This window comes from Cardiocondyla obscurior, linkage group LG10, assembly GCF_019399895.1.
Source record: "Cardiocondyla obscurior isolate alpha-2009 linkage group LG10, Cobs3.1, whole genome shotgun sequence".
NCBI classification, from domain to species: Eukaryota; Metazoa; Arthropoda; class Insecta; order Hymenoptera; family Formicidae; genus Cardiocondyla; species Cardiocondyla obscurior.
The window spans coordinates 5044180-5057295 of record NC_091873.1 but is presented as its reverse complement, the minus strand read 5'-3'; the positions used below and the strand labels follow the sequence as shown (position 1 = coordinate 5057295).

General features: G+C 34.5%; 2 protein-coding genes across 4 annotated transcripts in view; one reads left to right on the top strand and one right to left on the bottom strand.

Annotated features, from left to right (window-relative positions):
* The window catches only part of LOC139106064 (discoidin domain-containing receptor 2), a 71459-nt gene that overhangs the window by 48555 nt on the left and 9788 nt on the right, over positions 1–13116 (top strand). For both annotated transcript variants that reach the window (XM_070662544.1, XM_070662543.1), the window contains exons 4-9: positions 292–523; positions 3012–3159; positions 8941–9105; positions 9577–9710; positions 11207–11414; positions 12165–12260. In XM_070662544.1, coding sequence (XP_070518645.1) covers positions 292–523; positions 3012–3159; positions 8941–9105; positions 9577–9710; positions 11207–11414; positions 12165–12260 — 983 coding nt within the window. The remainder of the gene's footprint in view (positions 1–291; positions 524–3011; positions 3160–8940; positions 9106–9576; positions 9711–11206; positions 11415–12164; positions 12261–13116) is intronic.
* Positions 1–13116, bottom strand: part of LOC139106065 (uncharacterized) — a 206116-nt gene that overhangs the window by 186462 nt on the left and 6538 nt on the right. The window lies entirely within an intron of this gene.

The following is a 13116-nucleotide window of genomic DNA, read 5'->3' as shown; positions in this document are numbered from 1 at the left end:
GCCGTAAATTATGCGCGACAATTTACGAAATTGTCATCTTACAAATATCTCTACCTGCGAATAATTTGTCTTTCTTCATTTTGAATTTATTAAAACTTTAAAATATAATTTATTCTACTTAATGTATTACTATTACAGTCAACAAAGTGCGTTAAGTAAGATAAAATTTAATTTCTTGTGATAAAAAAAAGGAATAACTGTTAAAAAAATTTCATAAAAAAGACGCGTTTCTCAAATTATGCTATAAATATCGATTGCATACTACGTTATTATATTAATATTTTTTAACAGACTCCGGAAAGAGACCGCCGGCGGTGCTTGGTGTCCAAGAAGTCAAATAGAGAAAGGAGTTCGCGAGTGGCTTCAGGTTGACCTACAGAATGCTCACGTCATTACTGGGGTGCAGACACAAGGCCGTTTCGATCACGGTCGCGGTCAGGAGTACGTCGAGGATTACACTGTGGAATATCGACGTCCCGGATTCGCTCGATGGCGCCGATATAAGCGTTGGGATAACAAAGAGGTAAGAGAAGACAATGCATAGTTTGTTGATGATATCTACGTGAAAGCGGTAAACGCAATTTGCCAGGTTCAACGTTCCCTTTCATTGCTCGCCGATTAATTTGTGTTGAATCGACTCGATATAATACACGTTATTTTATAAATTAATATAAAAAAAAACAAATTTTTTAATAAACGGACAAAATATATTTCCCTCGGCAACTTTTTAAGTAATCAAATGTTTAATAATCTTTTTCTACGCGTAAACAATTGTTGTACGTATAGCATCAAGTATTTTTATCAATTAGTGCATGCGAAAACTATCCTTTGAATAGTGCGTTGCATAGAAGAGAGCAATTGCGGAGTTTGATTACAACAAACGTTCGATTGTACAAGTGTTGTACGCAAGCTATCGAGAGTTTACACCATGTCTCAATTGGAACAAACTCAAACAAATGTACGTAAACGATACGTAGAACAAAACTACAAAACCGATCGGAATCACCCACGCGCCTGGTGTCAAATTGGAATTTTATTCTATTGAAACGCGGGGCTTGAAGTCGCTTGTTAGTAAAGTCACAGTTAGAACTTGGCACTCGCTTAACGATGCCTAATTGATGGAACTTTTCCCGTGTCAATTATAGGAAAATTTTATCGCGAGTTAAAGTTCTTCGTAAAATGGGAGAAAAGCATAAAGAGAAACGAACAATTAGGAAAATTTAAATAGCGAGATGAAACAAAAGTAGATAATAAGTCTCTCTGCTATATGCTGTACTCAGCTATACGATTAGCAACCTAGCAATTATGCGCAAATTCAAAAAAAAAAAAAAAAGATCTTGCAATAGAACGTAAAGTATATAAATTTTAAAAGAAATCGAAAAAAGCGAATATTCAATTTTCACGATATATATTTATATATTTCAAAATTTGGTCATTAATATATGCACGTTCTTATGGAGAGTTATGATTTAATTAATAATTTAATTAATATGGAATTTAACCCCTGTTTGTACAACGCAATAACAAATATAACTCGATATTCTTCTATATACGTTATTGCCAGGAAACCAATAATATTTGCCAACTATCTTTCAAACAATAGAGTATTCAGTTTAAATAAAACATATATATTTTACAGTGATATCAAAATCCTTTTGTTTCGCGGTTGATCGGACGAAATTCTCAACTCCGCGTTCGATTTTACGCGCGGCCCTCCTTTACCGTTCGCAGCTAGAATCCGGTCGTGAAACAGAGAAGTGAGAAGCGGCAATCGATAGGCGATCTACTCTTGTGCTGGAATTGCACGTAATGTCTTCGTACCGTAACGTATGGTTAAGCGTCGCTAAAAGTGCAACTTCCTCTTTTCGAGAGCTAGACGTTTTCAAGCCCTCCTTTTTTCCCATTTCCACCGAATCCCTCCCTTTCTCGCGCTCTCAAATATCGCGTTCAAGATTGAACGAACGCATCCCTACCTCCGATATCGCGTGTCCCTATTGTGGAATTATTTCTATCGAGTAATCTTTGTTTATACCTTGGTGGAAATAACATGTACGCATTTATCAATTATACCTTCGCATGTAACAAATTTTTGCAACTAGATTGTGTGATATTGATTACATAACAAATGGTGAGATGCGTGATAATAATTATACGTGTAACTTGATGATAAACGTAAATAACTTTTGTATTTTCTCATATTTTAACGCTTGTATACTTTACATCGCGCAATATTTACTTCATTATATGTATAAAACGTTAAATCTCCCCCCCCCCCTTCCCTTATTAATAATTTAGCGCGGTATCAATACGATTGGTCGTAAAATGTAAAATGGAGCGGCGGCTAATTTAATGATACAGTCGTTGTGTTATATTTATACCGAATAATCCCTTATCATTTAATCACGTGCTTATATGACACGGTAAATAATCAAACTAAATTAAGATGAAATGAACTGAAGCGTGATATCACAAATAAGTTTCGTGGATAATTGACTTCCGCGAGAATCGCGAACGCCTCGTTACGTTAATGTCAATTCGACGGAAATTTACCGAAATGGAATTTTGTCGAAAAGTTCGTATTTAATGCAATGTATTATCGCCGAGATAACGCAACTGTCATCGATACCAGACGGATATTCAGATATTTCTATCCAGGGAAATTAATGGTGTTGCACATTTAAGCGCGCGTACAATCGCCGGTTTTGCATTAACTGATTCCAAAATGGAGTTGTCTATAAGTACCGAGAATATTCCGAACGAAATGTCCATTATCATTAAATCGTATTAATGCCGCCCGATCATCATAATAAAAATCGTATTATCAAACTTACAGATACTCTAAAAAAAAATATCTTACTCTTTGTTAACATCGATAAAAAAAAAACTATTTTATTTCAAGTCACGACGTTGTTATTCGAATTTCAAAGCTCACGTTAATTGACACGTGAAAACGTCACGCTTTCTTCGCCTTAATATTTTATTAACATACATGACATTGATTTGATCCGTAGGTTTTAGCCGGCAATACCGACACCTCCACCGTTGTATCGCATAATTTGATTCCACCTATCTTCGCCAGTCAAATCCGGATTTTACCGCACTCGGAACATACGCGTACGGTTTGCCTTCGCATCGAGCTCAAAGGATGTCGAGACACGAGTAAGTACAATTATATTAATAAGGAAACTACGTTTTATTCAAACTACTTTAAACTTCGAAAATTAATATTTTATCCTTGATATTTTTAACTTTTCAAATCAATTTTCTCAAGTAGGTACGACTCCACGTAAAAGAATATTAATTTATTTTTATACTTAATGTTACATAAGAAGCACTACTTCTTTGCTGTCATTACAATTTCATCTACGTATATTTATTTCGATAAAATATCAAAAAATAAATTAAATACATTTACAGTCGATATCATTTAAATAAATATATTTTATAATGCATCGTTCATAAAATAAATTTAGTAATTTTAGAGAAAATTGGCGCGATGTAATGACAGTTGTCGATAATATGTTCATGGAAAATTCTCTTACGCGGATAAGTAAATGTTTTCATTAGTCATCATCTCTCGTCAGATAAATTTTTACGTACAAACCGATTGCTATTCACAACAAATGCATTTGAATATTATATAATCGAATTATCATGGAAAATGACGTAACTGACGTTATTCGCATCGAATGTTATTATTACCTCGCGAGTGTTAAAATGTAAGCGTGTTGCATGTGTCGTTAACAAATCAATAAGCACAACGAAACGACACGAACGAAGTGACATTAAATAGTCCATAAATACATTGCTCATTTCAATGTAGCACTTATAGTTCAACAGTTTAATTAAAAACATTTAAAATAGCGAATATATTCTAAGAGATCGAAACCATGCATGCGATCGCGTTCTACACGGCCGGAAAAGACACGAGGATGTTGCTCAAGTGGACATCTGACGATTAATTTCCAAATTGCAATTTCATTCAATTTGCCGAGACGCTGTTGAGACGGCTACGCGAAAGCGGGATGCCGTTGACTCTAACTACAGTGTTAGATCCCATTAACGTTCGTAACAGCATTATACGGACGATCTCATTCCTAGGTCGGGTTCGTACATTTGTTTTCGACCTAGTTTCGGTACTTAATGTCTCTTATATAATCAATGCATCGTTAACGCTCGTGCAGTATAAATACACGTTGTGGCAATAACAGACTTGCAAGGAAAATTTGGAAATCTCTCGATTTGTCTCAATTTTCTCCGAAAAATCTAAATGCATAATCATCTCAAGAAAGCTAAGAACGAGCAAAAATTCGAAAAAAAATTATTCTGTGTGTACTTTTATTTACACTTAATTAATGATATTAACGATATTAATTATAAAATAATTTTTTCCAACGTCTAATTTTAAGATTAAAATAATGAATATCACAAAAAAAAAGACGCGGGAAAGATCTTATAATTCTCTCGATTTCTCCTCTTTTTGCATCAGCTAAAATTTCTCTAACATTTTCAGTTGTCGTTTCAAATCTGATTAGTATCTCGAGTATGCTAACATTTCAATTTATTTTGCCTTCGAGTCGACAGTTTTGATCTAACAAAGTAACGAATGTTAAGTATTCGTGACGCATATGAAACCTATTCTCATAATTTATATACAGGTGCGTGCGTTATGTATAACAAACATGCTGTGCGCTACACCACAAAGCTATTTACATAAATTTGCATACAGTTTCTTTTCTCGTCTACGTTACTTTAGCGGGTCCCTAAATTCGAAACATAATTTTATATAAGTTTTAACAAAGCTAGGATGCGGTAAAGATTAAAAGCAATATATATTTTGCGCTAACAAGCATCTGTTCAAAAACGTTCGTATTAATCAAATCACAATATTCAGCAAAAATAAAAGTTTATCTTCTTATTTAGATAATCGATTTTTAAACCCAATTTAAAAAATATATGTTTAATACTTTTTTTAATAATGATTTAATCGCTTACCTAGGAATCTTTTTATTATAAGATTTTCTATTATCTTAAAATAATAGTAAAACAAAAAAAGTAGAACTTCTTGCTAAAAGCTGACAGCGGAGTACAGCTAGGCATCGTCGGGACATGTGTTTTACGTGAAAAAGAAACCGTGCAATCAACTCAAACAGTAACATTACAAAGCAAAGTGAAACGGAAAACACATAAAAACTTTAAACGAAAAAGGGGTTTACTTCTCCATTATACATATATGTATAAAGCATAAATTGCTATTTCTACTTTCCGAAATGTAAAAAGCAAGTTAATCATAAATAAAAGAAGAGAATAAATTTTACGCCAGGCATTTAAACGCGGAAGCATTAACCCGCTGATTAATTAAGATTAAAATAAAAAGTGGCGTTTATAGAAATAAATTATATTACTTAAAATGGCATGTCCTTAAAAAAAAAATGATGATAATTACGACCGGAAGAGAAGACCTTTGTAATCCTGACAAAGTCTGCATCCCTATTATCAACTTCTGACCAGGAAAAGGGTATTTGCATGAAATTAATTTTTCTGGGTCGCCAATACCCGACAACAACGAGGCCGCACATGTTCAGGGCGATGACGTATGTACGGTTACCGCTACGGCGCGGCGCAGAGCCGGTAAAACGGCGACATGAGAGCTTTCGCGTTATAAGAAGTATTCGGAGCGTGTGAGATCGAGCTCGACTGGGCGGGTATGCCGGATTTATGGCGGCCGTGCACGGCAGCGGGTTAAAACAACGTTGATGCCCTACCCCGAGTCGGTGAACACGAACGATTACCCCCGGATCGCGGGTAACACGGCCTACTCGGTCAACGCGGTACAGAATCCACGACATTGTCCTCCTGGTATTGACATTCGCAGCCTGACAGAATACAAGTGTGCTAAGCTTCAATTGATAGAACGCTGTGCAGCCAACGTATCATTTATTAAAGCATGATCCCACCCGAAGTCGCTCGGACAATCTGTATCCCGTGAAGAGTTATACAGATAAATTATAGACTCGCGATGTTTAATAATTTAAAAAAAAAGAGAGAAGGTGTACAAAAACTAAAAGTTGTCTTGAAGAAAAAGAAACAAAATCTGTCTAGTATCGGTCGTATAGTTTTTGTCCGGCGTGTACCGCGTATCTAAATAGATTTCTAAACTTTTTTCGCCGCGTACTTTGTTTACTGTTGTTGAGTTGACCAACGATCGCTCGACTGCCGAGTTCGCTGGGCGAACCGGTTCTCGCAGTCTTCTGTCCGCGCGTCCTCCGCCTTGCGAATTTCGAGCGCAAGGTGCCGTCCAGACGTAAACACACGCACGTACTAACACTACCGCGGCGGTCAACTGCCGAATTCTTCGGGCAAACTGGTTCTTTCCGTCCGCCGCCCGCGCGTCCTCCACCTTGCGAATTTAGAACGCGAAACCAGCCGGCCAGATGTTAACACACGCACGTACTCACCCTACCGCGGCGATCGACGGGCCCGGGATAGGTCAGGACTCGCAACAGACTTAGCACGCGGTAAAAAACGTATAGATATTTAGCTTTTTTAGATCGTTATCAGGTTGGAAAAATTATCTCGCACCTAGTACGCTTCGAGCGTTACATATCCGGCTCGGTGCTGGACAGTTTTGCCAGACAGCCACGAGATGAATCACGAAATCGCGAGCTAATTATTAGGTAACGGTGGGAATCAATTTCTAATCGGGGTACGAATGAAGAATGCGGGAGTGATAATATCAACGTTGCGCGAGGTACGTACGCCGCCCGGTCGTTGACCTTTCATTGTGTGGGTACACATACCTCAATCGCTACGAAGCTTAACGCGTCGTAAACTTTACACGAATATTTTATATTCAATATAATTTTTAATGTATCACGAATTATTGTATTATTTGTATTTTACGCAATCAACTTAAAGAATTAAACATAACTAATGTCCGAATGTACGTATAAATCATATTTGAAGAATCCAAAAATATTTAAAATATAATATAAGTTACATACGTCCGTAAGTTATTGTTAAAAATTATTATACGTGAAATAGTTTTTTTTTTAACGCCGGAAAAACAAAAGTAAATGACGCGCGCAAAACGTGCGCTCTGTAACGTCTAGTTAATTGAAATAGTAAAATGAATAAAATAAAATTTTTAACAATTTCAGAAAAAGCAAAATAATAAATTTGCATTGTTTAATTAATTTGTCATTTTAATACAAGATTTTATTTTAAAACGTATTAAGATAAATGTGTATTAAAAATTAAAAATGTGAAGTAAGAGACAATTTTTTTAATACCGTTGTTATCGATGAGATCTATCATTTAAATTAAAATCGGAAGAGGCGCTTTATATAAATATAATATACGATAATTAATTATATACGGCAGATAAAAGTCATTCTAGTAACAGTAGTCGGCATTCTAATTGTTAATATTTATTCTTTCACATGTGAAAAGTTATATTAATGCGAAACTTGTTAAGAATTGCACTTTGGCTGGCAAATTGCTCTAACAATTCCAATGAAAATTTGCAATAATTTCAAGCCGCAGACGGGAAGGAGATTGCCAAAACAGATTAGATTAGCGGATTGCCAGATTACAGAGTAGAGTCCCTGTAAGAGCAATGTTTCTGACGCGTGCTGAAATACGACGTCTTTTAATGTGTACCTTCAAAAAATGGCAGGAGTATCAGCGACACATCGCTGAAATGTTCACCAGTTTACACGAACGATTCTCGAGCACGTAAAGAGAAGGTGACTTCGTAGCTTCAATTGCGGATTAATTTGACTCGCCATTTATTCCCTTATTGCGAACGTTGTTACACGACACCTATACAATTTTTGCATCTACATACCCAGATTGCATATCTTTTTAACGAACGTAATATACTTTATAGTTGACCGCGAGCTAAAATCTTATCTCACGCCTTTTAACTTACGTATTTTTCTTTATTTTTCTTAGAAACGTGTAAGCATCTTGATTGGAGAGACGATTATTTATTCGAGAACGGGGTCGGGCTTTTATTTCGATACGTATACGATCGTAGAATTCCCGTACGGCACGATGGGCGCCAGTTGTAGAACAACCGCGTGGCGACGAGGCGTTACATTGTTCTAAGTAAAATTATTACCTCGGCGTCATCCACGTGACATGGAATCAGGCAAAGGTACGTTGACCAAAACTGGCTTGACCACATCGCGTGACAACGACGGCCGGCCGCAGGCCGTATATACCGTGAAATATTAAGAGTAGTTAAGCGATTTTGAACACGACATGGCAAAGTGGGCGCACCGCGCCATTTTTGCGGTACGTTATTAATTTTCTCGCTACGAAAATCCAACCGTTCGTCCCTTGCAGACGCCGTCCGCCGCCACCGACCAAGTCGTTTTAATTAATTTTAATTGATTAATTTTAACTAAGCGCTTCCTCCGCCTCCGCCCTTCGCAGCATGTTATTAAGCAACGCCACTTCATTTTCGAAGTGTATCCGAGAACTGGAGCAAAGTGCTGCAGTTTGCGAAATACACGGTAAATTTCGGCGAGATAATATCAAAGAATTTTTAATCTCAACTTGTACAATAACAATTAATAATAATAATTTGCCTGTATGATAAAAAAAATAAAATAAGAAACTCCTAATCAAACATATTTGCGATATCGTAAGTATTTTCTAAAGAATGGCCTATACTAAAATTTTCGTTATTACAAACTAATATTTTTATTTTATACACCTGTACTAAAAAGAAAAAAAAATCCGAGACCAACGTAATTATTTCAGAAAAAGAAAAGAAAAAAAGAAACAAAGAAAAGAGTGCTAACTAGAGACAAAAGGCAGCTAATAGTACAAAGTCGGTGTATAACGTAAAAGTTTGAAAGACGAGGGTGTTTTAAAAGAAAACTACTGTTACACAGTAGGTCGTCACGCGAAAACTTTCGTCTGTTTCAGGCGGTGTCATGAGCTACACTATACCAGATGCTTCTCTAACAGAGTTTAGTGACATCTCGTACGATGGTAAAAAGGAGGACAATTTGTTGACCGACGGTTTAGGTTGTCTAATCGATGGAGAGGTCGGCGCGGATAATTATAGACTAGATATGGGAAATGGAAAAGGTAATTAGTGGATAAACGTGTGTGAGAATGTAACCTGAATAAAGGAATTTTAGAATCTATTGCTAGTAAAATAAATTGAAGTAAAATGTTACTTATATGCTCGAAAACTTTTCGATTATTATTTGGAAGGAGCCAGTAAATATTTTAATTTATTCAAAATTCTGCATTGTCAACGGCTTCATTTTTACTTCATTATAATCATAATTACATTTTGTAATTTTATCGCAAGATATTAAAACAAGAATTTATCTTTCACGATTATAAACTCTCTTTCTGAAACTTTATTCTTCTACGTTTTACTTTGAATAAAAAAAGTAAAGCTCTAGAATTACTAACATGCATAAACCTTTGGAACAATTTTAATATATATATATATTGTATGTATATCTGTTTGTACTGCGATAGAGAACCGCAGCAAAGTAGTGCAATTCATTGCGTTTTGTATGAAAGTTCCTTCTCTATTGGCCGCAGGCACGGGTTGGGTTGCTTGGCTTCGTGACACTTTCCAAGAGAACTTTGTAGAGCTCATCTTCGAGTTTGAAGCCATAATGGTCTTCGAAGCGGTACACATCTATACTAACAATTATTTCTCACGGGACGTTCAGGTAATCTTTAACTCATTTTTGCGCAACGTATTTTCTGCTCACGTACTTTTATAAATCCTTCTTTGTGCAACGCAAAAGGAATTAAACGTTTAATCGCAATTATACGATAAGAGAAAATATTAATTCTATAAAAATGCACTTTTTCGAGCAGCATGAGAAATATTTAAATATGAAAACATATTTGAAAGAACTGTGTAATGTATTCTTTTACATATGTAATATTAACTCGTAAACTAAATACAAGCATTGCGCACAGTATTCACGAATTAAATTTTTTTTCAAAACGTAATTAAAAAATTTAACCCTATCTACTCGTTGTATTGAAAGCAATATTGTCAGCGGAGTTTAAAAAATAATTACGGCTTTTAATTGAACTGTGTGCACGTCAAAATCAAATAATTACATTGCGCATCATTATGAACATGTCAATTAAATAGAAGAAACAAAGATGAAACAGAATATCCGTGGCAAAGAATATGAGGGATCTCTTCTATATTACAGATGTCATTTGTAGATAACATTCCGAAACATGTATCATAAATGACATGATTAACGAGTTGCCGATTATATAGAGATAGTTACCATCATGTATATACATTTCTTTGATGCCAATGCCCTTATACAGTTTATAACACAAAAGAGTTTTTGCTACCAAAGTGCATCGACCACGCAATAAAAACGAATATAACTGCATGATAAAAACAAGTTTAAACGCCTTCGTTTTTCCAGAATATAGCAAACATTCTGTTCTCTTTATATAAAAATAGCATATAGAAACTATTTTATTTCTCTTGCTGTTTCAGATTGTATTTAAATGCGGAATAATATGAAAACTTATCACAACAATTGTCACAGTTCTTTCATTGCGTATATTTTATTTAAAATTCAGTTTCTGTTTAATTACATGCGTGATAACTTCGTTCTTTAATATCGTGAATTTTTGACAAATAATAAATTAGATTTTTATTTTTTACTAGAACAAACTATGCGCGCGCTATTTTTCAATATAATTTAATTTTAATTTTCCAAAAAAAAAACCAATCCAAAAGAAGTTTTACTAAATTTAAAAAAAAAAAAAAAAATCCTGGTTTGTTCTAGTCTTCTATCTTAAAAAGTTGGTGCGTTACGCATGTATTAGGTTTTAATTGTTGCTCAAAGATAAAGTTGTGAGAAAAAAAATTATTTTGCACGCTTTAAAATTAATTTATTATTGTATAAAATAATTAATTAATTTTAAAGTGTGCAAAATAATTTTTTTTTAGACTAGTAGCATAGGTACTCGGTTAACCAGCCTTTATAATTATATTATATTTTTTTAGTCTATTTAAATTTAATTTAATTTTTTTTTTTTTCCCTCAGAACTTTATCTATCTTTGGGCAACAATTAAAACCTAATACATGCGTAACGCACCAACTTTGTAAGATAGAATTTTAAATTTAATTTTTATTTTAATTTTAATTAAATCTCCTTTATACGAATTTGATTTGCACAATAGGTATTTTCAAAAGCGGAGATTTGGTTCAGCACCGACGGCGAGACTTACGAAGAAGAGTTTTTGCCTTATTCTTATATACCGGACGTCGTATTAGAAAATGCTCGAAACGTTTCAATTGGTCTGCACGAACGGCGTGGAAAACTTCTCAAATTGCATCTGTACTTCGCCGCACGATGGATCATAATCGGCGAAGTGACATTCGACGCAAGTGAGCTTCCTATATCTCATTTACTATCCCGACTGAGATACCTTTTCTCATTTCATTTAGTCTTTATATTACCCTTTCTGTGTTATTCCGCGGACAAACGATTCGTAGCGTTTTCTTTTTCTTTTAATTTTCCGCGAACATCGAGCATTATCTTTACCTAAATACCGACCTGAAGGATAAGGAAAACTTGCGCGGATGATAATTTAACTGTAATTTGCAGATCGTAATATTCCAAGAAATATTGTAATGAACGAAGTTACATAATAATCTATTGGATTATCTCGTTCTCTTCCGCACGCATCCGCCGGCATCAATTACCTTTTAATAACCGTCACGTCTTTGTCTCGAATATCTACGATTACACTTCTTTAATTTTATCTCATTAGCGACCGTTTGAGTTAACGATATCGAATGCGTGTGGTTATTTCATTTAAGTCTTTATATACGAACGTGTGCACGAAATATAAAATATTCCTCGGATTCAATCACATTCAGTAATAGCCGGCATAAAATTTTTAATATTCCTCATTTTTAATAAAGCGGCAGAAATGCGAAAAACTTTTATTTGCGTAAGATCTTTTCATTTAACGAGACATAACTGTAATATTTAAGCCAATATCCAAATTAAAAATAAATATTATAATAACGTTTGTCATTTTTATAGTTGATACGTTCCAAAGTATCTCCTTCATAAATCTTAGAAAATTTCTATGCAGATGCGCGTTAGTTACAGCTATTTTCCGCTTTCAGCAAATCCCTACGAAAACACTACGGAAGAAGCGGCGTCCGAGTTTAGCAACCGAGAGATTCCAGTCAACCCCGAAGTGGATCTCAACTTACAAACGAGTAAGTAACTCGCCGAGAGTGGCATTTAATTCGTATCAATCTCGTTCTAATTAACTATCGACTACGAGAAATATTTTATTTTTCGTCCTACATACTTATAAATGGGACGACTTTAAATTCATGCAACGCGAGAGTACTTTATACATTTAATAATTCACGTTTTATTTGCGCACCGGTCGTTCACGTAATTACGCAATAAAGCTTGCGCACGAACTCTAATTTTTAGATGTCACTTAATTCAAAGTTTAAGCCAGCTGATTGATTTAAAATCAATTTCTAATTATTGAGTGCACTATTATAATACGAGTGATTACAAGATTTCTTGATTATTCATTTTTCCTCTTCGTTTTAATATTTCTACTTTTATTGCTAATATTATATTATACATTATTTCTTTCAATTTAATTATATTCGAAAATTTCAATCTTAATTAGCGAAAAACTATAAATCAGGAGATAAATTTTCACTCATTCAAAAAATTAAATTATTTAATAACATCTTATTAGCGTAATTAAACATGTACCGTAGAGAATTTGATTTTATAACTTTGTCACTTTAAATTAGTAATTTCTTATATTCTCTAGAATAATATTCTTATTTTAATTATAATATTTCTTCTACTGTTAATTTAAATTTGTATTTGTTGAGACAATAATATATTTATAATCAAGCAATCTTCAAATTTTATAATATGCGTATTCAGTTTGCTTTGAAAATACGCGACATTTATTCATCTAACTTTGTTAGCGAAATGGGACCGTTATTCTTTGCCAAGAAGAAGACGCGATTAGGAAAAGTCATTGTCCGACATAGCAGAGAAAGAGATGCGGTTGCACTTTATAATTCACGTAGCAAC